Source organism: Ambystoma mexicanum, chromosome 13 (assembly GCF_040938575.1).
Source record: "Ambystoma mexicanum isolate Mex_15411 chromosome 13, UKY_AmexF1_1, whole genome shotgun sequence".
Classification (NCBI taxonomy): Eukaryota; Metazoa; Chordata; class Amphibia; order Caudata; family Ambystomatidae; genus Ambystoma; species Ambystoma mexicanum.
Genome location: NC_090938.1, coordinates 234,112,856 through 234,138,269, shown reverse-complemented (window position 1 = coordinate 234,138,269; position 25,414 = coordinate 234,112,856). Strand labels below are relative to the sequence as shown.

Below are 25,414 nucleotides of genomic sequence, written 5' to 3'. Positions count from 1 at the left end.
GATTTCAATCCGGCACTTCACCCAAGTCAATGCCTAGCGTGTAATGCACAACTGAAATCCTTATTTAATTATTTGTGTCTATAAGTTTTTATTCTGAACGATGTACAACTTTTATCACACCCCTCTTTGAACCCCCCCGGTCACACTGAACCAGGAATCAGGCTAGTTTGCAAAGTTACAAATATTTATTTATATATACACACTATAATCACACTATTTTTAATGTGGATACAATAATCACCAATGGGGTGATGTCACACTACGCAATCTCTTTAATCACAAGGAGTAATAATGAGGAAAAACAATGCAGCACAGCAATAATACTTTTGTGGGTGCGTGTGTTCAAATCAGTTGCCAATGTGGTTACTCTTTCCCCCTTGCACACCCCTCAACCCCCAATATGCAATATAAAGAGATAGGAGGAGAGCGAACAGGTTTCAGGATTGCAGAATTCAAGCAAATGTATCAATCTCAATGTCCCCCCAGCAAACACAAGAAAGTAACAGAACTGATTGGCAAACGGTCAAATGGGTTGTAAAGTTGGCTTTGAATGGAATGGGTAAAAACACTAAAAATGGGAACCGCTTTATATGGTTGCAAACAAACACTAGTAATGATTTGAGTGTAATAAGCAATGGGAAAACTTCAATTGAGGTCGGGTGCACTGAAAAGCTATTTTACACGATCTAGATTTTGCCAAAATGAAAATTTGCGTCAAACTTTTCCACGCATGGTAATCACAAGAGAACAAAGCATTTGGTTCTATGGAAAGCTGTGGATGTTCGCTACAAGCAGACGTTTTTCATTCCATAATTGAAGGAGTTATGGACGTTTTCGTTGTCATTTTTTTCCAGATAGAGGCAAAATGTAAAACAAGATGCGCTTTTAAAAGAAACAGGATTTCTTTACACTACGGATGGACTATGAAGAAGCAATTGCTACACGGGAGCTCAGCCACTTGATCAAGGCAACTGCCAGCCGAGACACTTGCCTTCTTCAGATGCAATATATCAGCGCAAAGATGATTTTAACAATATTACATAAGCAATGATAGGGATGAGCTAAAGAGTTCAGGCAGTTCCAAAATAATTCTAACAATGCAGTTCTGAGTAGAGTATAAGAGATTGGGTTTGGATAGGGATGACTATGGACAGTACAGAGGCTAGTGATAGTCCTATACTAACGATACTCACTATTATATGTTTAAACAGAACCGTCAGGAATTCTGGTCCATCAAGATCAGGGATTCTGGTTAGAAATACTGCTGGGCACACCGGACGGGGATGGGCTGCTGGGCACACCGGACTGGTCGGCAATGGCTCTGGTTCACAGCTATCTGGTCTCAGCACGGCTCTACTGGGTTGGGTCTTTGGATTCTGGCAATAATTCTTAGCAGGAAAGCAGTACAGCACAGCCAGGCTGTTCTTTGGTTCCCCTTAGATGTCTGGGGTAAATTCTGGTTTCTGGAATTCAAGGCCTAGCTAAAAATGGTTCTTTCTGCTTGCCAAGTTTGAGTCAGGAGCACGGAAGATGACAAATTCTCTTGCAAAGTGCTCCGCCAGTAATCGGTTAGTGGGTGAATCTCTGTGTTTCTAAGTCCTCAGCTTTCTCAATTTATGCATTTGATAAAGGGGTATGTATGCTGGATTATCCTAAGCGCGCCCCCTAGGCTAGCTATAGGCTACGGTCTCCTCTCTCCCTTGATTGGAGAAGAAAACAGGGCGTCACCATGATGATGTGGGTTTATGATTCAGGGAATCCTCCCCTTGACTTTTGAACATGAAATCTACTTTTTGCATAATACATATTTACAATTTTGCAGACTTTATAACCATAACATATCTTGATCACATATTTTGTGGAGCAAAGGCTCTTCCAAGCCCCGTCACGGTAGGATCTTGGGTCTGGATTTGACAGAATTTTGCACTTTTTGTCCGGGACACTATCTAGTTTGTCCAAAAATGTGTACACATGTGCGCATTGTATCTGGGCATAAGTGTGTGAAGTTTCATACTTCTGACATAATTACATTTGGTATAAAACCACAATTTCTACTGTTACTGTTACGCTCACCTGGTATCCACAGGGACAACACCCAGCCGGGTTACTCGCTGGTATGCTTCTCAGCTTTGCCCTGATGTGGTCTGCGGGGAAGGTTCTGCCTGAAAATACAGGAGGACTGTGTTCAAGACTGACCGACTGGGGTAAGTATCCTCCCTCCACCCCCGTATGCTTTCAGTCCCTCTGGCGCCCTCTCCTCACCTTGTGGTAGAATTAGGTGTGCTCTCCGTCCTGCCTTCTTTTCAGGGGCACGTTGTCTTTCATGGGTGAGTGCGGTCCAGTTACTTCACTGACGCCAGCCCGTTTGACATTGCTCAGGTAGGTCTTATTGCTGTTCTTTAGTTTTGTTGCTATCCTGCATGCCTTTCTTTGTTTAAAATGTCTTTTTTTCTCCCTTAGGTATGCAGAGCTTCAGCGCGGCGAACTGGCTTGGTTGAGCCTCGTTGGTAAATGATGGCGCATTAAGAGCGCTATGATGCGGTAAGTAAGCGCTATGCGCAGCGCTGCGAAGTCTTGCCTTTGCTAACCTGTGTTTTCCTTCCTTGTAGGTCGCAGTGTTCTTCAGCACGAGTGGAATGTCCCGAGTGGTGCCAGCCGAGAGGCGACCAGCCAGGTAAGCCTTTTGAGCAGTTTGTAAATGTCTCTACAGCTTTCTTTAATGTTGCCTCGATCTTCCTCTTTCAGGTCGTTCTGTCCGGGAGGCGTGCAGATTCGAGGAAGCTGTTCTCAGTAGCTGCGAGTGTTTGAAGATGAAGAGTGCAGGTAAGATGCTGCTACTAATGATGTTCCTTTTGTCTCCTTGCAGGTTCTGCTTCTCCGGGGTTCGAGGGAATAGCTCGACACGGTGAGCATCATGTTGCAAGCTTGTTCTGCAGTCAGGGTGTGGTTTATATAGCCCAGGTAAAGTAGTACCAGTGAAAGACGTTCCAGGCCTGCCACACCCAAAACACTAGACCGCATAGCCTGGTTCTTAGGGAACCAAGCTATGTGGATGCCTCCATGTTGGCTGACAATACAATAAAGTAGTTCCCAAGCACATTGTTGTTCATGGTGTATGAGCCTGGCGCCATAGGCGGCAGGACTGGCCCCTTGAGGGCTTCTGAAGAGGATGCCAGGCTCTAGAGGCCCGAGTCCTGACTCCACCTGGCCAAAGGTTTACCAGGGGGGCGGGGGGGTTTGGGCGAGGGTTGTGACAGTTACGTCCCAGAACATAGCACAGAGTTCTGGCGCCTCTTAAAATGTGCAGCAAAAAATGTAGGTTCAAAAGTCCGGGGTTTACATATTTTTTTTACAATTGTCCACAGTCAATTATCAGTCTTTTTAGAAATATGCTTTTTGTCCATTTTGAATCAAACATTGTCTGTCCCCGCCTCATTCTGGCAGAGGCCCTTTACAATCCTACCTGATTAGCATCTCCATGCCTGGGAGGAAGCCCATTGTGCTCTTCCCAGAGCAGCCAAAGTGCCCCTGCCCTCTTAATCAACACATTAATGCGAGTTCCTGGTCTAGAGAGCAGAAGGGAGGTGCCTGGCCCTGAGCAGGAAGTTGTTTGTGGTTTTGGCCTGTAGTCAGGTTTACTTTAAGTCAATTACATTTTTCTTTGTTTAAAAATAAACTTGCAATTTTAAAACAAACATCTAGAACACCGATTCCAGACTCTAAACCATGACGTTTAGAAAGTTACAACCTAGGTTACTTTATTAGATCTTAATGGTACAAGTTTACAGTTCTAATGCAGGCTTTTGAAAACAGCATTCAGGCAGTCGCTGGTACTGCGCCCAGATTTTGACAGCTTTCACAGGCAGGCAAACTGGCTGCGGATGTTTTTTTGACCAATTCAGCTTTCCAGGATATTGCAATTCCACAAAGCTTTCTTGACTTCAGTAAAATATGACACCCGCAGGAAGATTGGATGTTTGTGGGTGTTTAGGACCAGTATTTCGTATTTTCAGCAACCAAGAAAAGATTTAACTGCAAGATTTTGGATTTCTTTCAGCAAGCACTGCTTTTCATCTGTGCTCTATTTTTACATGTTGGGCAGCCCAATGGTTTCAGAAGTGTGGTCTCCATCCCACCGCCGACAACATGCATGGTAGATTTGGCAGCCATCTTTTTGTGCTTGGTAGAGCGCAATTTCCTTAGGTTTTGGCGCGCATGGGATTTTCGCAGCCATTTTGACGATTCTGGTGCCACCAGCACACAGTGATGCTGCAGGGCAGAGCGCAAGTGGGTTAATGCATTCCATAGGGGGAAGAAGTGGAAAGTGCGGAGCAAAGGAGAAACAGATAAATAATAAAGGCAACAGTGGTAGTGCAGCCAGCAAGTGGCAAGTGCTGGGTTTTGTGTAGGACTGATAAGTGCAGGAAGAAAAAGGGGGGGGAGAGACTGTATGGGTACAGATACAGACCCCAGTACAAGCGGTGGCCCAGAGGCAGTGCAGGAGGGTGGCAGGGTGAACAGGTACCTGGGCCCCGAAGATAGGTGGCCAGGTGCACAGTGCCGAGAGAGAACAGATTAGCAGGGGACAGGGTTTGGGGGGGCCAAGGCAGAAGCCAAGAGGAAGGTCTTGAGGTGCTTCTGGAACCAGAGATGGTTCTCCTCAAGTTTCAGAGTGGCAGGGAAGCAGATCGAACCCCAGCTTGTTTCTTTGAAAAACGACTGACCCTGAGGGGGTTGGAGGTAGAGCATCTAAGAGCTTGAGAGGGGAGGTATTTGCGGAGGGATAGCTGAAGGTATTTTGTACCTAGGCCGCAGAAAGCCTTGTGGACAATGCAGAGGGTTTTGAATTTAATCCTTGCATCAACTGGGAACCAATGGAGAGATTTCAGAGCTGGAGAGATATGATCCCAGGGCTTGAGACCAAGGACAAATCTTGCAGTCCTGTTCTGGATTAGTTGCACAGGGCGGATGTTAGGGAGAATTCTCATAAATGGGCTAATTCCCTTCCCCTTCTATACCCCCAGCAACTTTGCTGGATTTTGAGGACTTTTTTTTTAACCTGGAGAGAGCGACACCCTTTTTCCCAGTCATGTATTTTAATGTCATTTTTACCTCGGTTTCTTTTGGTTATGGAGACAAACTCCATTAGGCATCTTTTACATGGTCTCACAGCACCTTCAGTGCAGTGGCACAGGGAAGTCTTCCAGATATTCACAAGGTTTAAATAACTTTCTCTGGGATAAACGACTGTTTCCCCCCCCAGAGCAGTAAAGTGAAATTGACTTTACTTACCATTGCAACTTTCTAGACCTCATGTAACATTTTTCTGTTACCCTTTCCTCACTGAATGGCTGGTGGAAGTGGTTTAGTCTTGAACTACCATGGTTTGCATTTACCGTGGCTGGTTGCAACGCCGGTAAAGTAAGCGCAGGAGCCATCTTTTTCAAAATGGCACAGAGGCATCTTTGACAAAATGGTCCCCAGTCTTTTCGCCAGGTCTTTGTGGAAAGGTCCTTCTAGAGATTCTCTGCGCGCCAAACCAGGTTTGGTCTCTTTGTTCATTTCCCCTTTGGCGGGATTAATGAGTGAAGCCCACCTCTAGCTCCAAAGTGTCTGGGGTGGGCAGGAAGTGAGGGAGGTGCCTGAAACTCCCTCTGCTTAGTCTCTTAGGAGACCCAAATGCACTCTGTGGTGATTGGCTGGCTGACTGTCCGGCAAGGACAGCCACCCTGCTGGGTGAGTGACAGCTAGGCTGGAATGAATGGGAGAGAACTGAATAAAAGCAGAGTCTTTTGTCTTGGAAGGCAGAGTCGACCACTGGACGAATGAACCGAAGAGCAGCTTGAAGAGGACCCCTGCTGCAACGCCTGGACCGTTGGTTTGCCCGGTGAAGCCCTGCTGCAGTGCTGAAACGCCAAGTTCGCATCGACAGAGAAGCCCCTGCAAGGACTACTCCCTTTGAGTTGGTGGGACCAATCAACTTCAAAGTAAGCCACCTGGACATCCATCTCAGAGCTGGTTACATTTCCACAGAGTTGCTGCTGGAAACCGTATAGCCAGGGAGAGGAACACCAGATTGTGTGCATTGCTTTTAAGCTGGCCTAGAGCTCCAGGATGATCCTGTGGCCTCCCAGGAAGCAGGACTGACCGTGATGACTTCTACCATGACGCCACTCTTCTAAGCAGTATGTTACGAGAAAGGCTACCCGAAGAAATTGGTCTCCCGGGCATGTAAAACAGCCCGATTTACCTGTATGGACTCACTCCTTACCCCCAAAACATCCAACATAGAGGAAGACCAGATCACCTGTGTGGTGACCCATGGGCAACATGTCTTCGACATTAAAAAGATCATTTACAAATATTGGCCCATAGTGAGACTGTTTGCTAACCAACCAAACCCCAGATTCGCATTCAAAAGGGCCCGCAACCTAAGAACATTTGGTTCAGTCAATGTACATCAAAAAGACCAATCAAGGAAATCTATGGAACCTCCGTCCTCTCAGAGGACATTACTTGTGTGGTTCTTGCTCGGTGTGTCAGTTTACCCAAAAAATGCAACAATTCCAAGTGGGAGACACGACATGGACACTGAAGGATGTATCAAACTGCAAAACGAATAAAGCTGTATATTGCATTGAGTGCCCCTGTCATTTGCGATATGTGGGACAAACCATGCGCAATGTTGGCATACGGATCTCAGAAAACCGATCTAGAATCCTTACCTCCCCCATAGTGCAACATTATATGGAAAAGAAACAGCCCACAAGATTTGAAATGGTGGGTGCTTGAACGAGTTAGGAATGGCCCCAAAATTCAAGGCCGCCTTCTCGATTTGGAGTGCTGATGGATTCACAGGATGGATTCAGTGGCTTATGGACTCAATGAACAGTATTATCCTCATCAGTGAGCACTACAGGCTCCCACATCCGGCCACCTGCTGGTTTCACATGCTCACGGAATGTGGTCCCCCATAGGGCGCATTCCATGGCAGCCAGTCCAGTAGGATCACCGAACAATCTTTACACTGAGAAATGCCTGACTGCATTTGAACACTAGCGGATTTGTTACTGCCCATGTGGACTTCTAGAATATAGAAGATGTCTGACAAACCAGCAGATGCATATTTGAGCCCCTCTGCCTAGTGACACGTCACATACGACCACAGCTCTGCTCCTGTTACTTTGTCAGCCGCATTCCATTCCCGGCAGGGACAGGTACCTCTACACATGTCCTTCAGTGTTTGGGCTGCCCCCATCACACCGATACACATTCCGGAATTGAGGCAGTTGGGGTCTGTCTCTTTACCGCACCCCCGACCCCCTTTACGACAAGCGGTTTGATGCAGAGAGAAGCTCCCTGTGGTTCTAGTAACTGAGGGTCTCTCCACGGTACGGTCTAGACGCAGGCACAGTCTTATGATGTGCACTGCCACAACCGTACGCCAATCCTTCCTCATCACGCCTATGACGACACCAATCAGGGCCCGTTATTCTAGGACCCTGATTGGATGTTGGTGACACTCCCGCGGGAGGTCCGCTGAGCGTGCAACCTCACTTTAACTTCGTTGGCGTACACAAAATATTCAATTGTTATGGCTCTACTTTTCTCCATGGACCGGCACCCCCGCCCCGCGATATTCACATACGTAAGAGTTCTGCGTAGATCGAACTCTTTCCATGGACATTGCAAGTAGTCGCACCTAGCAAGTAGACAGGCTAGCATGTCACACCCAATCGGGACGCAGGCCTCGCCTCAACCCGATTGGACGCCAATGTCACACCCACAGCCATTCCCAGCAGAGCTGCAGTTATCACTACATCCGCTCCACAACTGGCAGGCACGGCTCTACAGATAGGGGAGCGTCTCCGTCAAGCCCGATGCCGCCAGCTGCACACGTCAGCGACCGGTTCCATGCAGCCAAGCATACCCGCCCAGGTAAATTATTTCAGACGGATGCGTCATTTAGCATCTACATTTTGTTGCAACGAGAGATGGCTACGGAAGGGCACCATAACACGCTTTTGACCCGCTCTTTCGCCTTTTCATTTTCTCAATTTTTTATGCAGGTAATGAACATATACATGATAGCCTGACATGAGGATTACGCCCCACGTTTTCGCATGGGACCTCCTGTTACGCCTCTCCAATTTGAATTATCTCAAGGGACTCTGCTCATGTGCCCACCTTTTTCAAGGTATTATTCAACATATTCCTTTTCACAACATACGACATACCTACTCAAGATAGGGCGTGGAGAATAGCTCGATACCAGTGCAGGGCTATTCCCATGCTTATGCACTCATCATAGAGAGATGTACATGTAACACTTTTCTTCCTTTCTCTGCCTCCCCTCCCCCCACCACTTCCCTCATGCCCTTTCTCCCTTTCCTTCTGTAGGGTAGGTTACCGGTTCCAATCGCGACCACGTTACCTTTGTCCTCTACCTGATGGAGACGCAGGTTTCTTTCCCTTTCAAATTGACATCCCGATTTAGATGCAGTTGCCTGACAGAAGAGCGGGCCTCTATTAGAGAGACAGCTTCTAGGATATTTGTGGCGAGTCAATACAAGTTAGATGTATGCCGACCACACTAGGCCAAAGGCAGTTTAATCTTAGTCTTTCTGCTCTGACCCTCTTATTCCTAGCCCAACTATATAAATATTTTAAAAAAATGTTTGCAATACTTTCATTGCATTCATTGCACATCTTCATTACTAGCTGCCTAAAATGTCCTAAAAGAGAACACTATTTGTCTCCTCAAGGACAACTCTTGTCACTTATTATATTTTTCAACCCTTTTTTGGTTTCTTTTTGTTACAGGAGCCAATTTGTGCCCTGAAAAAGGCAGCCACCATGTTCAACTAGAAACTATTTTTTGGTTAACACTAGGACGTGATTGCCACCGAAACGTAAAAACTTCCTGCAAGGGGGATTAAAAAGACCAACTATAGGGATCTCAGATGGACACCTGGCATATGTTCTACAACTACCCACAAACTGAACCAGGATCCCCACCCCCTTTAACGTTGGCACCTATTTTTTTGGCCAATGCAGACACTAAGGCATCTGTTTTTGGCCGATGCACACGAGAAGTTTTCATGCATTAGACAATTGCTGTCCATTGACTGAAGGTGCGGCAGTTGATGAGATTTCTTGCTGCCATTGATACGAGACCTGCCCAGAGGATTTTCTGATTTCGGATACATGTTTACCAGGATTTTTTTACTGTAACAGACTGGGTATCTGAGCAATTAATGCAATTTAAGTGACATTGTATTATAAATATTAAATATATATGTTCATTCTTTTCCTTGTTCTCTCTTAAATTCAGGTTGTATTTCACTAATAGAGACTGCTTATTTGTTTGACGCACTGGTTGTCCTGTTTGTTTTTGGCTTCCCTAGTTAACCACATTTGTTTAGGGACTCACTGTAATTTGTATGTGTTTTTTTTCCTGTGTTAATGCTTACTACACTAATTTTCTGTTCAAAGCACACTCTGATATGCACAAGTGTATACAAGAGAATTGTGTTTTTTGCATTACAATTAACTTTACTTAATATGCAGACTCTTCTTGTGAGTTTCTTTCTGGAAATAATTATAGGCTATGTATGTTTGGATAAGTTCCACTAGTAATCAAAAAGGGTTCCCCAGAATACAAATCCTTTTTCTCAGAATTTAAATCTGTTTTGGTAGAACCCTCACATAGCAGTACTTCCTTCATGGTTTATGATAGGACTGACCGAGCCTGAGCCCCCTCAAGAGTGTTGGACCCCAGAAGCAAGAAAAATCCATAGACACAGGCAGGAACCGCAGTGGTGCTATTTGCCGTAGATGCGAGGAGCTGATACACTGAACAGCCACTGAAAATGAAGTTTGCCGGTTGTGAATTTTGACTGTCCCAGTGCATTGCAGGAGTCCCAAGACGTCCTGTCCTCTCTCTTGTCTCCACGACTAAGGCCCAGGAACAGTGAGCTCTGCAGAGCTGCACAGTTACAGGAGTCATCTACTGCACTTTTCTTCATTTTAAAGGTACTGTAAAAAAGTCAGAGACCTTAGCTCTTACTGTAGAGTTGCGTGCATCTTCTACTACTCACAAGTCTAATCAGCTGGTGGCCCTACATTTGATTCTTCCTTTCTTCAAAGACTTCTAAAAACATTGTGCAAAGACATTCTACTTACCTACAAAGAAGTGCTTCAGCTTACATAGACTTGTCTATTGAAATTAGCTTAGCCTCTTCCACTGAAAGACTCCTATAGAGGGAGATCTGAAAGTATTTGCCTGCTTAAGAATATTTGTGGTCTGTTACTATATGATCCTAAATACAACAGTGCTATATTAATGTCCGCAACACCCTGTAGGTAGTGTTTGTGGCCCATCCCAAAAGGGCATCTACTGATTTAGAGATATTAAGAGTATTTCATGAGGTGTATTTGAGTGTTACTATTATATTGCTCACTTCTGAAGAAGCCTTATTCTGACTCAAATTATTTATTCAAGAAACCATGAGTGTAAGAGTTTATTTGAATACTTGTAACTGTAAATATCTGTACCACCCCTGCAGCTCGCATTGACCACACTTGAGATAAGCCTGGCTGCTCAACACGCTACCAAAACTGTAGTACAAGCTTATACCGAAGGTTGGGTTTCCAATACATGTAGTCAGTTGTTTGTAGTGTTCCCAGAGGGTACTGCATACAAACTTTGCCTAACAGGAAACCACTGGCATGGTGACCCCGACGGAAGCAGAGTTGGCCTGGTTTTGAGCCCCCCATATCCCCACCCCCAGGACGGAGCACCCTCAAAGGACTTAAAAGCCTGCTCAGGTTGGCTGGATCCAGTACAGGCATGTCCCTGTGAATCACCCGGGCTAGAGGTCCTGGTTTTGAGCAACGCAGCCAACCGGACGCGTCTATCCTTTATCGTGCGCTTGGAGAAGCCACAGCAGATCTCCCAATCATCATAATTTTTATGTGTCTGGTGCAGACCATGCAGACACTGAGAATGTTTGCCCGTGAAGACATTCCGCAAACTGCAGCTGGTGCACAGCTTGAAGAGGGAAGCTCAGTCCTTCTCCTCCGACATGATACGGCACAGAGTAGGCCTGATGAACTTCTAGAAGCTTCCAAGAAGAAACAACGATTTCTGCCCTTGAGGGGCAATTATAGATGCAGAAAAACAGGTCCCCGTTAATCGGAAGGATAAGCGATGAAGCACACTGGCTCGATTGAACCCGAAAAAAGTTCCTACCAAAAAACTCAAAAAACCCACAAAGCTCGAAGAGCAAAACACGAGTAATCCCAACACCTGAACGTGCAGTAAAAATCTGAAGATGACTGCCAGAGGGGCTTAGGTAAAAGGCAGTCATTTGCTGGGGGCAGTATGACCCAGAGCTCAGTGATTGGTTTATAGGAGAAAGACAGTTTAGAAACAAATCTGAAACAGATTTTTCTTTTACTGAGGTTTCCCAGCCTGACGGGGAATATTCATGAGCAAGTGAATCCATGCCAGACCCCATGCTGGAGAAAGAAATAATTAGTACAAAAACTGTCCCTGATGAGGCAGAAAAGCCTCGAGCGACAGGCCCACCGTCGTGAGTTTGAGCAGACCGATCTGCAGCAGGCCCTCCAGGTAGCCCTCCTCCAGCCCGACAGTGAGGACTCAGTCGTCACCACCAGAGTGTACTCTGGTCGGGTAGAGGGGTCTCCCACTGCCACATTGCTGTACATCAGCCACCAGCAAAGATCCAGGATGAGGAGCGGGGGATTGGGATCCTGTCCGGCTGAGGCCCACAAGCAAGCAACCTATTACAAAAATTAAAATAAATAAAACCCCATTTCCTAGTCCTAATTGGCTGCCAGCTGAAGCCTACTAATCTTGAGGCGGGAGTGCTGAACTGTGAGCACACAATCAGCCATCAGTCCCAGAAGGTGATAGAACCACCATGCAGAGGTTGTCGAGTTGGTCAGAAAGTGGCCCATCACCCTGCGGAGGGAGAGGAGCCTCACAGGCGTGGGGGATCACCCGCTGCACAGCTGTGTCCTTGCACACTCCAAGGAGCACCAGATCCTGAGCGGGAGTCAGCTTCGACTTCCGCAGGTTCAAGGAAAAACCCAGCTGGTTAAGAACATCTGCCAGCCGTTGGCAGGAGTGCACTGCCCCCCCCCCACTTGTGCGAGCTGGCCCTGACCAGGCAGTCGTCCCGATAAGGGTAGACAGATCAGCCACCGCATTCATCTTCGTGAACACACAAGGAGACAAATTGAGGGCAAAAGGCAGCACCTCGATCTGGAAGTGGTACGACAATCGTAAACTGAAGACATTTCCGATGCAGCTAGTAAATGGGAAAATGAAGGTACCCATCCTTGAGGGCCAGGGAACACCCCCCGTCCCTTAGGCACAGAGATTATGTGCGCAGGAGTTATCTTGAAGCGTTTGAGCAGTAAAGACAGGTTGAGAAAAGACAGGTCCAGGACTACCCTCAGGTAAGCCTGGTTGCTTTTGGGTACTTCAAAAATCCTGGGGTAGATGCCAGAGCCCGTCAGCGGAACCGACACCACTGCCTGCCTCTAAAAGAGAAAATTATATCCAGTAAAATGGCCCGTGAAGCATAGGAGGAGAGGATGGAAGAGGAAGACTGAAGCCTATGGAGACTATAGAAAGGTTTTCAAGAACTATCCTGAAAGAGCCAGCCGGCAAGCTGTATCCCATCTGAGGAGGGGGAACGGAAAAAAAAGAATTAAAAAAAAGAAAAATCTCACAAAGTCCTCAACTGCTTCCTCCTGTGGTCATTGGACGTCCCAGCAGGCCTCTGCACTCTGGTCCCGAAAACCTCTTGAAGCCTGTGAAAGTGCAGGGTTTGAAGTCTGACCAGCCCTGAGACTGAAGGTAGGCCTTCTGGCTTAGTCAATTATACCCGAGGACTTAGCGGCCTGTGTAGAGGGCGTGTTTGTCATCTAGTCATCGGTGGAAGAATGAGGGGAGGGGAAAAAAATAAAACACAAACAGAGCCTTCAAAAAGAAGATCTAGGATCCGTCCTTCCACATCTGATGAGAATGTAGTGACATGGATCCACCCCATCCGTCTCATCTCAACCCCCAGGCACAGCCCTTTGCTGGCTGCGTTGAAGTGGGACACCGAAGACTCCCTGAGGACTTGCGCAACTGCCCAGTTATCAGCCAGGCAAGCCTTAATGGAGGCCTCCTTCTCCAGAGTGAAATCAGGCAGAAACTCCCCAAGCTCTCGCCATAGCTTCTGGTTTGCCACAACTAGGATGGCATCAGCGTTAGCATGCCGCAAATGCAGCTTTGAGATGACGTAGCAATGTTTGTTAAAAGACTCAAGGACTTTGTCCTCCTTGGACAGACAACTGGAGGTGGCTCCAGCAGAGGAAGACTATGGTTTAGAATATAATGAGGCCGCAGCCACCACAAGAGAGGCTGGGGGTTGGCGGCCAGGAGGACTGGCTCCCCATCCAAAAGCCTCAAGTGGTCCAATTTGCTTTGCATCTGGGTGCTGGTCCTGGGCTTCTCCCAGACCTTTCTCACCACCTGCAGGACTTCCTTCTGGGGCGGAATGCCTGAGCGACTCAGTGACTCTGGCCAAAACCTCTGCTAGCGCTCCCAACACCTGGAGCCGCCTCTGCAAGGCCCTGAAGGCAGTCATGAAAAGTCTTTACATATGCAGAGTGTTTGTCACCATTGTCGTCACCACCATCCACCCTCCACCCTCTTTTCCAGACAGAGGTCCTGAAACACCAGAGCCGCCACCGCCCCCCCCAAAACCCCTTGATCCAGACACAAAGATGGCTGTGGATCCAATGGCTGCTGCGGGGGAGGTGTTGGTGGTACAGGAGGTGGCGGAGGAGTTTGGAGAACTGGTAGAGCCTGGATCGGATGAGGAACAGGCAACGGAAATGCCAGAGGGTCCAGAGGTGGGATCACATCCGACTATACCCCTGTGGAGCCCAGTTATCTGCGAGGAGCGCAAAAGGAGGAAGCGCTCAAAGCGATCCTTGCAAGCTGCCGGATCCAGAGTGCCCAGCACTCAGCAGCACTGGGCCGCCTTTCCTGATTACAAGAAAGTCAACCGTCACTTCCAAAGGAAGGGGACTGGAGTCCTCTTGCATGGCCCACTTCATGGGCGAAGGACTGGATCCGAATACAAGATGGCCACCAGTCTAGACGGCTCAAACAGGTGCTTGTCCACCATCTTGGAACTTTTCACCACACCCTGGGCACGAAGGCCCCCAGTGTTGGATCAGACATGGGAGGACACGCCTTGGTCCTCAAACCTGAAGCAGAAGAGTCGACCTAAGAGATAGCTTGGGTAGCCTCAGAGCCCTCAGCATCCTGGACAGCAGTCAAATCACCTTCAACCACAACCTCAGAGGTGGCTCCGGTAGGCTGTGCACCCTTAACAATAGAGCTGGTAGTCGTGCTGGACCGTGCCATGGATTGACTCTTGGAGGTAAACCATAACCATCCCTTGCCCACTGGGTCAGAAGAAGCGGACGAACCTGATCGCCCCTTTGTGGACCGCATGGTAGAGCCCCTTGGCTTGAGAACCGGTAGCCTGAACAGCCTCAGATCTGCCAGAACTAAAATCCAAGGTACCCTTATCTGTGGAAACCCCCGGGAAGGAGTCCGCAGTGAGGAGCCCTACTAAATAAAGGGCCTACATTGTCTTGACATGAGAGTCCTGGAGACAAACTCTTTAAGATTAAGCATGGAAGATCTCCCTCCAGTGTGAAAGATGATTCTTCAATGCCTGGTGACCGAGAGCGCTGCAGGCCAGGCACGCATCCCAGTGGTGGTTGAGGCCCAGGCACTCGCGAGAGAAAGCATAGGGGTCTGAGGCCAGGAATAAGCAATCGCAGTACGTGCATCATGTGAAGCCTTCTGCAGCCGTCATACGCCGGTCGAGGCATCAAACAGAGGTGAAGATTAACAAAAATAACAGAGAGCAAGCGGAAAGTTAAAAAGTCTCTGCGCCTAGCTACCGTCCGTGCAGAAAAAGGGCCTGAGGCGAGGCATGACACGCCCCTCGCGCTTGATTAAATGTAAAGGTTAAGCTCAATTTTTCACTGCCAAAAGTTCCAGTACCATCCCCATGTTGGGTGACGCCCCACAAGGATGGAGGGAAGGTGATGGGACATGTGGGTATTTTAACTATCTTTTAGATCATCTTTTTAAATAGACACTTAAAAAGCAATGGAATAGAATATAAATCCAAGTTCTTCAACTGTACAATTGAGGAGAGAGCGGCAGCGTCAAGTATTGAGACAACTCACCACCCATACTCCGATTTTCCCCAAAGGACTTGGCAGATCGAATGGGTGTCGCTGGAGGTAGGTTTTCATGCCATTGGATCTAGTAGAAGACGACCAGGAGCTGCAGGTGCAAGGACATTTCCGGGGCGGGTCCAGGAGCGGAGAGCAACCCTTTCCAGCGAAGAAATGCAGCAGGCACTGATGCAGGGCTCTTCAGGGCCCTATTGGGGGGGGGGGGGAGCGCGGAGGGTGAGGGGTGACTGGTTCCAGCAACAGTGACCACACTCAGGCAGCAGCAGGCTCCTCTCCAGTCACGCACAAAAGGAAGCCCTCTCCAGCACAGGATCCCTGGGCACAAACTTTGCAGGAATGCGGCTTTTAGGACTAGCTGGCAACTACTGAAGTTCCAGGCGAAAACAGAACAGCAACGCTTCTGCACTGTAGCCCAAGACTGAGCAAACCGGGAGGTCCAGGGACCGTCCGACAGGGCAGACATTCCCTGAGCTCCCACCACAGCTTCAGGTTAGCCGCAGCCAAGAAGGCATCTCCGTTGGCTTGCTGCAGATGTAGTTCCATGACGGAATAACACTTTCCAAAAGACTCAAAGCTCTTGTCCTTCTTGGAGAGAACTGGAGTTGGCTCCCATGGAGGAAGACAACGAAGACTATGGTTTCGAATATAATAAGGCCACAGTCACCACTGAAGAATGTGGCTGCCAATGGGAGGCCAAGAGGATTGGCTCCCCATCAGCTTGAAACTGCTGTCCAGTTCTTGTTCATCTGGGCGTTGGCCCTGGGCTTCTCCTAGACCTTTCGTGCCACCTGCAGGACATCCTTTGCTTACCCAAAACATCGGTTAGCGCTCCTGGGGTGCTTCCTCGGGCCGAGGGAACAACCCCCCCCCACCAAACCCCCCACAAGAACTTTACCAGGCCCTGAAGGCGGTCATGAATTGCCTTAACTGTTGACAAGGGTACTTCGTCCCGGGCGTCATCGTCCTCAGGTGGCGTCGGGCTGCCACCTAAATCGTCCGAAGACCGATCCAACAGCTGTTGAGGGGGACGCTTTTGTAGAACAAGAGGAGGGGTCTGAACAGCCAGTAGGGCTTGGACCGAGGAAGGGACCGGCACTGGGTACCCAGAGTAGGGGTCCAGGGAGGCACCACCTGCGGGAGAACCTTCATTATATCCTTCAGGAATCCCTTCATTTGAGGGGAATGAGGAAGAGTAACCACTCAAAGAAGCAGTCCTCACAAACCATCGGGGATCCCCCCCCCCCCCAAAATCCCCCTGCTGAGGCGCTGGGTCTTTGCTCCTGGTCAAAGTGCTGAGGTGCCTGAGGCGTGTAGCCGTAAAGCTGCGATACCCCAGAGACGGCCAGATGCCTGTACTGTACAATCTACTACCACTTCGCGGGAAGGGAATTGGGATCTTCTGCCAGAGCCCTTTGCATGGGCGGGCTGCTGAGTTGGATCCAAGATGGCCACCAGCCTGGCAGGCTCTGCCACGTGCCTCTGTCATTTAAGGCTTACACCATGCCCTGGGCGGGAGGCCGCAAAGGCCACGCAATGCCTCAGACATGGGAGGCTACACTTTGGGTCTTGCACCTGCAGCATCTACCTCAGATCACTCTGGTAGATGCTGAGCCCTCAGCCGGATGACCAGTAGTCTTAACGCCCTGACACACTACCTCGGAGCGAGCGCCGGTAGGCTGGATGCCCTCAGTAGCCATACTGGATCGTACCGAGGACAGAGTCTTGGAGGTGGCACTCGATCACTTACCCCATGGGGTTGAAGAGGAGGATAAACGTAATCACCCGCCCTCAGGCCCGCCCCCCTCCCTCATCAAAGGACAGCACGGTAGGGTCCGTGAGCCCCTCTGCTTGGGTGGCCCCGGGCACCTCAACTTGGGAACTGGTAGCCTTAAAGGGCTTGGGCCTGCGAAGACCTGAACCGAGTAACCCCTCAGTGGGAACCACGGGGGCGAAGTCGCTGTGCTGAACCGAGGGCCTTACTTGTCTTGACGAGAGTTCCTGGAGATGAGGGAATGGGGGGATGCGAGGCACTGAAGGGAAGTTTGCGAAAGATTGAAAACCAAAAAATGGGGTGTAAGCGGAAAGCTAAATAAGTCTGTGCTGGCTGCCAGGTCCGACATCGTTCATGCGGAAAAAGGGACTGAGGTGAGGCGCCGGAGGACAGGGCCTCTGTGGGGCGTTACAACACCAGAGGCCGTGCCACGCAAGCTGTACTAAATTTCAAGGGGAGGCTCAATTTTTCTCTGCCAAACATTAAAGTACAGTGTCCATGTTGAGGGATGCCCACAACAATGAATTGGGACGTACGAGTACAGTCAATATGTTTGAGGAGGTCATTTAAACTAATCAGATGTCTGCATTTGAGTATCAGAACTCCATCAGACCCTTCACCTGCACAGGGTTGAAAACATCCAATCAATGCATTGAACACCATTTCAGCCAATTAAGGGTGAGCATTACCTGAAAGTAGTGAACAGCCCGTTCCAGGAACCCATTCCTTTTGGGTACCTACAAGATATTTTGGTCATTGTAATGGGCAATGCAACAATATTAATACACTTCTCACCAATGCAGGTAGTTTATGGAGTAGCTCCAGTGGTCCTCAATGTGCCAACAGAAAGACGAGAAGCACATGCCCACATACAGCCAGGGCAGTTTCATCCCACATATGTCTGCAGTGATGTGAACAAGCACAGAAGGATCCATCACAGGCATATTGTTCAAATTCCACCCGCAGCCAATATAGTCCTACAAGAGAAGAATATAGGCCAACCAAAACAGTTAATGTAATGAAAGACATATATTAGAGGTTGCATTCACAATAAAAAACACCCCATTTAACACAAGTATAATGTACTGGATAGTTTGGATGTTGCCCTCTGGTGTGTTAAGTACTGATGGATAAGCAATAGGGAAGACATTCAATTTTGCTGCTTTTTAGCCCTTATTCTTTTGGGACTTAACATGTTGTCTCCCCACATACCCCCACCCAAAGTCTTCCGCCCTCCGCCCCCCCCCCCCCCCCCCCCCCCCCCCAACTCTTTTGGGTCAAGCATCAAGGCTGCCAGTACAGAAGGAATCAGTCCCTTATTTCTCCTTAATGTGTAGTGCTACTACCACCCTTATTGGTAATAGTGCAGGAGGAGCCTGTCCCACATTTCTTTGTCTGTGCATTTTACTCAAGTGTGTTCCTGGCACGTAATGGCAATGTAAGTGTTGGAATTGATTGCTAAACTCTGGCCTGGTGGACATGTTTAGCAGGCCATGTTAGGGAGAATTCTCAGAAATGTGCCAATTCCATCCACCTTAGAGACTGCGGGCAACTTCGCTGGATTTTGAGGACTTGATTTTTTTTTTAACCTGGAGAGTGAACCCCCTTTTCCCCCACTCTCATGTATTTAAATGTGAGTTTGTACACTGTCTTTTGGTTATGGAGTCGACAAACTTCATAGGCATCATATTTTACATTGTGTCACACAGCACCTTCAGTGCAGCAGCACAGGGAAGTCTTTCAGATTTCCCAAATGTTGGAGTACCTCCTCTGGGACTAACTTTCTAGACCCAGCACACACTATCTTACAATAGGGTGCTGGAGGGGTTACTTGGTATCAGCTTTGTCTAGCTTCATATGTAACATTTTTATGTTACCCTTTCTCCACTGAATGGCTGGTGGCAGTGTTGTAACTACCATGGTGTGCATTTACCGCGGGCTGCGTTTGCAGCTGCAGTAAAGCACCCAAGGGTGCCATTTTTGTCAACATGGTTCTTTTTTTGCAATTTCTTTGTGGAAAAGTCCTTCTTGAAATGTACTCTTCGCGCCAAATCAGGTTTGGTCCCATTGTTAGTTTTGCCTTTGGTGGGATTCACGAGTGAAGCCCGCCTCTGGCTCCAGGATGTCTGGGGTAGGGAGGAAGTGAGGGAGGTGCCCGAAACTCCCTGTGCTTAGTCTCCTAGGAGACCCAAATGCACTCTGTGGTGATTGGCCAGCGGACTGTCTGGCAAGGACAGCCACCCTGCTGGGTGAGTGACAGCTATGCTGGAACGAATGGGAGACAAGTGAATAAAAGGCGAGTCTTTTGGTTTGGAAGGCAGAGTCGACCACTGGATGAAGGAACCGAAGAACTTGAAGAGGACGCCGGCTGCAAATCCTGGACCATTGGTTTGCCCGGTGAAGCCCTGCTGCAGTGACTACTTGCCAAGCTCGCATCGACTGAGATGTCCCTGCAAGGACGACTCCTCCCCTTGAGTTGGTGGGACAAATCAACTCCAAAGTAAGCCACCTGGACCTCCATCTCTAAGCTGGTTGAATTGCCACTGGAAACCATATAGCCAGGGAGAGGAAAACCAGATTGTGTGTTGCTTTTAAGCTGGCCAAGAGCTCCAGGAAGATCCTATGGACTCCCAGGAAGCAGGACTGACCGAGCCTGAGCGCCCTCAGAGTACGGGACCCCAGAAGCAAGAAAAGTCCATCTAGACAGCTAGGAACCACGGTGTTGCTATTTGCAGTAGACTCGAGGAGCTGAAACACTGAACAGCCACTGAAAGTGAAGTTTGCCGATGCGAGTTTTGAACGTCCAAGTGCATTGCAGGAGTCCCCCGACAGCCTCCCTCTTGTCTCTACGACTAAGGCCCAGGCCCAGATCTCACTGTTCCTGGGCCTCAGTCATGGGGAAAAGAGGGAGGACGTCTGGGGGACTCTTGCACTGTCAAAACTGGCAACCGGCAAACTTTACTTTCAGTGGCCGTTTCGGGTTTCAGCTCCTTGCGGTACAGCAAATACCAATAAGTGCAGTTCCTGGCTGTGAAGGTGGACTTTCCTCACATCTGAGATCGCGCACTCAACTGAGGCGGGTCAGGCTTGATCAGTCCTGCTTCGTGGGAGTCCGGAGGATCTTCCAAAAGCTTTAGGCCAGCTTACAGGCAACACACAATCTGGTCTCCCTCTCCCTGGCTCTACGGTTTCCTGAAGCAACGCTGAAGAAATTCAATCAGCTCCGAGATGGGTGTTCCGGTGGCTTACTTGTGAGTCGATTGTTCCCACTAACTCAAAAAGGGAGAAGTCTTCCTTGCAGGGCTTCTCCGTCGATGCAAACTTGGCAAGTAGTCAGTGCAGCAGGGCTACAACGGGCAAACCAACGGTCCAAGCGTTGCAGCAGGCGTCCTCTTCAAGCTCTTCTTCGGTTCCTTCGTCCAGTGGTCGACTGCCATCCAAGCCAAAAGACTCAGCTTTTATTCAGTTCTCTCCAATTCATTCCAGCCTAGCTGTCACTCACCCAGCAGGGTGGCTGTCCTTGCCGGACAGTCAGCCAATCACCACAGAGTGTATTTAGGTCTCCCAAGAGACTAAGCACAGGGAGTTTCGGGCACCTCCCCCACTTCCTGCCTTCCCCAGACACTCTGAAGCTAGAGGTGGGCTTCACTCCTGAATCCCGCCAAAGATGAAATGAACAAAGACCAAACCTGATTTGGCGCGCAGAGAAACTCTCAAGAAGGACCTTTCCACAAAGACCTGGTGAAAAAAGAAGACCAGGAACTATTTTAGCAAAGACGGCTGGACGCCATTTTGAAAAAGATATCTCCCGTGGTTATTACCGGGTCCGCGAACGGTTGCGGTAAATGCAAACCATGGTAGTTCAAAACAAAACCACTGCCACCAGCCAGTCCAATGAGGAAAGGGTAACAAAAAAATGTTACATGAGCATTCAGACACAGGGGATACTAAGTAACCCCTCTAGCACTCTAGCTGGGTCTAGCAATTACAATGCCAAGTAAAGTCAATTTCACTTTACTGCTCTGGGAAAAAGTAGTTGATACCAGAGAAGGTATTTAAACCTCGGGAACTCTGGAAGACTTCCCTGTGGCACTGCACGGAAGGTGCTTTGTGACAACTGTAAAAGATGATGCCTATGGAGTGGGTTAGACTCCATAACCAAAAAAGAAACAGTGTATAAAAATCCCATTAAAATACAGGAGTGGGGAAAAAGGTCTCACTTTCTCCAGGTAAAAAAAATCAAGTCCTCAAAATCCAGCAAAGTCGCTGAGGGTCTATAAGGTGGAGGGAATTAGCATGTTTTTGCAAATTTTTGCAATACAGTGAAGCCTTAAAGCTTCACTGCACTGGCTTTTGCTTATAGGTCATGGGGAAATGGATTTATCCTTCAGGCTGTCAGTACTGGGAAACATTGCACCACTTATTCGTGTTTGTGTCACTAATTTTGTATCACTTGTGGTAACTATCACTGTACGATACAGCTTACACTACAGTACAATGGTGTACATTTTGGTTTTGCCTTAGACGAACACATCCTTTTAGCAGACCTAGAGTAGCCAAAAACCCTAAACTGGTGGCAGTAGTTACGTTTTCCCACTTGTTGGGAATTCTCGTTTTAGCCTTACTGCGTTTGGCCACTAACTGTGGCTACTGGTCAAACATGGCGTGCAAACGAGATTTTGACCTAGTCCTTTTGCCATCTTGTTCTTCAGCCTTCTTCCTGGCCTGAAAGGCCAGGAAAATCCTTCTAAAGACTTCCAGTGTCCAGGAAATCAGAAGCTTTTGGGAGGCTACTAGAGGGCTGAATGTGTTTTCTGGCACGATGTGGGCTGGCACTGTCTGGTCCCAATACACAAACTAGTTATAGTGTGTCTGAGTGGTATGTATGAGTTGTGTCTGAGTGGTATGTATGAGTGTTCCAGCCAGTGGTTCTGATTGGACCACTGCTGGGGTGTGTGTGTCTGGGCTAGTCCTGCTATTGGCTAATGAGGGCAGCAGCTCTTACCTGGCTTTTAGACTAAGAGGACCCATTCTACAGAGATCCTGGAGAAACCTGAAGGAGCCAAGTATCCGGTCCAGCTGTGAGACATGCAAAGAAACCAGAGACCTGACTGAAGGAGGCCTGGCAACCAACTTTTGCTACTGTCCTGGAGGAGCCCTGTCTTGCTTGTGATCTTTAGCAGTCCTGATCAGGAACGGAGACTCTTGGCGTGGAGGGATCATCCGTTCCTCGTGTTAGGACAGTTTTTTTCTGAAGTCCAACTAAGGGCTAAGTAACACCATTCAACTGAGGGTGTAGGTACAAGAGGCAGTACAAGACTCCACTCCTAGTATAAGGCTGTACCACCCGAGTTCACGGTAGAGTAGACAGAGCAGCTAGGCTTATCTTGGCAGGGAGAGAGGGCTCTACAAGTGAAATTGTCATACAAATGATCCAAACAAACACTGAAACACTATGTATTTTAAAAAGGAACAAGTTACTTACCTGTAACTGTTGTTCTCCAGCATGGGTCTGGCATGGATTCACATGCTCATGAATATTCCCCGTCGTCAGGCTGGGAATCCTCGGTAAAGAAAAAACCAGTATCAGTTTCGTTTCTGATCTGTCTTTCGTAGTAATAACCAATCACTGGTCTCTGCGTCATACTGACCACAGCCAATGACTGCCCTCTACCTAAGCACCGCCTCTGGCAGCCATCTTCAGATTTGGAAGCACGTGAAGTGGCAGTATGACCAAGTGAAGAGCCGCAGAGGGGTAGGCGGGAGGGTTCGCATGTGAATCCATGCCAGACCCATGCTGGAGAACAACAGTTACAGGTAAGTAACTTGTTCCTTCTCCAGCATGGGGTCTGGCATGGATTCACATGCTCATGAATAAAGAATACATAGCAGTACACACATGCACAACCACGGGAGGTGGCAAAGGCTCAACATTAAGCATCACATCAACTCAACATTAAGCATCTTACCTCCTCACCAGGCTCACCTCAGGCGAACAGGTTGCGCAGCACTGCTTGGCCGACCCTGGACTCCTCCCTGGAATCCCGGTCGACGCAGTAGAATTTCGTGAAGGTGTGCGTCGACCTCCACGTAGCAGCCCTGCATATGTCCAGCAGGGGCACACCAGATAGGAACGCCGTGGTAGCTGCGATCGCTCTGGTGGAATGGGCTCTCGGACGGCCAGGCAGCGGTCGGTTTGCCAACCGGTGACAGCACATGATACAGCCGGAAAGCCATCTGGAGATGGAAGCCTTCGAGAGAGCCTTCCCCTGATTGACAGGTCCAAAGTTCACAAAGAGTTGTGACGTCTTCCGAAAACCCTTCGTGCGGTCCACGTAGAACTTCAGCGCTCTAGCTACATCCAGCGAGTGCAAAGTCCTCTCAGCCGGCGACGAAGGCGACGGGAAGAACACAGGTAACACCAAGGGTTCGTTGAGATGGAAGTCGGACGGTACCTTGGGCATGAAGGAGGGGTGCGTCCTGAGCACTACCCTCGTGTCGTGGAAAGTCAAGTACGGGGCCTTGCAGGAAAGGGCCTGGATCTCTCCCACTCGTCGTGCGGAGGTGATGGCCACAAGAAAAGCTGTTTTCCACGATAGAAACTTCAACGGGGCCGAGTGCAGAGGCTCGAACGGAGGTCCCATGAGCTTGGTCAGCACCACGTTGAGTTCCCACGCCGGGGCCGGAGCCTTCACCGGCGGGAACGATCTGAACAGTCCCTTCATGAACTCTTTCACCAGACGATGAGACCACAAGGACGTCCGCCCCGTGGTTCTGGTGTATCGGGAGATCGCAGCAAGATGAATCTTGATGGACGCGTGTGCCAGACCAGCTTTGGCCAGCGTCAGCAGGTACGGCAGTACTTGGGGAGCCGTAATCCGTAGAGGGTTAATCTTCTGTGCGTGGCACCAGACAGAGAACCTCTTCCATTTGTGTCCGTAGCATTTAAGAGTCGAGGACGCCCTGGCCTTTGCAAGAACCTCTCTGCAATCGGCCGGTATGTCGTATCCTCCAAACTCTAGCGCTGCAGGAGCCAGGCCTGCAAGTTCAGCGACTTCGGGTCGTGGTGGAGGATGGCGCCTCCTTCCCTGGAGAGTAGATCCGCGTCCGCCGGCAGCTTGATCGGCGGGGACGCTGACAAGTCCAGCAAGTCCGGGAACCATATCTGCCTCGGCCACGCAGGTGCGACGAGGATCATCCTGCACCGTGACCTCTTGAGCTGGTTGACGAGCCGGATTAGCAGAGGCAAGGGAGGGAACGCGTAGAGGAACAGGCCCTCCCAGGGGAACGAGAAAGCATCGCCCATGCTCCTCGTCTGGGGAAACCTGCTGGCGAACCTCCGGCACTTGGTGTTCGTCGCCGTCGCGAACAGGTCGATCTGGGGTGTGCCCCACCGTCGGAAGAGGCGATCCACCAGATCCTGCCGTAGTTCCCACTCGTGGCACGAGCGCAGCTCCCTGCTGAGTGAGTCGGCGATGGTGTTTTTTATCCCTGCCAGATGAAACGGCACCAGAAAAATCCCTTGGGCGACGGCCCAATGCCACAGGTCCTGCGCCTCCTTGGACAGCGCTGGGGACCTGGTTCCGCCCTGTTTCCTGATGTAAAACATGGTGGTGGTGTTGTCGGTGAAGATCCTCACCACCTTGCCCTTGAGGGACGGAAGGAAGGACCTGAGGGCCCAAAACACTGCACGGAGCTCCAGGACGTTGATATGCAGGGACTTCTCCGTCGGGAGCCAGAGTCCCCTTGCGTGCAGATTTTCGGTGTGCGCTCCCCACCCTTCCAGGGAGGCATCCGTGGTCACAGTCTCCTGGTGGGCTGGGGTCTGGAAGTCCATGCCCGCCGTCAGATGCGCGCGGGTGCCCCACCACCGTATCGCTCGTCGGAAACTCTCGTCGAGCTTGATCCTTTCCTCGAAGCTGCCCGTCGTCTGGATCCAGCGCGCATCCAGGAATTCTTGCAACGGGCGCATCCGGAGCCTGCACATGGGAATGAGGTAGATGCAGGAAGACATCATCCCGAGGAGGGACTTGATGGACCTCACTTTGGCCGCGTCGGCCACCAACATCCGTTGCACCTTGCCCAAGATGGTCCTGGTCCTCTCCTCCGACGGGGAGGCCAGAAGGGACACTGTGTCGAGCCTCGCTCCCAGAAACAGTGCGACTTGCGCGGGCACCAGGTGGGATTTGGCGTAGTTCACGGAGAATCCCAGGTCCGTGAGGAGTTGGACGGTCCTTGCCGTGTGGACCACGGCGAGCTCCCTCGTCTTGGCGCGGATGAGCCAGTCGTCCAGGTAGGGGTAGACGTGAATCCCCTCGCGGCGCAGCTGCGCCG

General features: G+C 49.5%; 1 protein-coding gene across 3 annotated transcripts in view; it reads right to left on the bottom strand.

Annotated features, from left to right (window-relative positions):
- Window positions 1-25,414, bottom strand: part of KDM5B (lysine demethylase 5B) — a 1,291,824-nt gene that overhangs the window by 698,289 nt on the left and 568,121 nt on the right. For all 3 annotated transcript variants that reach the window (XM_069633695.1, XM_069633694.1, XM_069633693.1), the window contains one exon: window positions 17,876-18,057. In XM_069633695.1, the coding sequence (XP_069489796.1) occupies window positions 17,876-18,057 (182 nt within the window). The remainder of the gene's footprint in view (window positions 1-17,875; window positions 18,058-25,414) is intronic.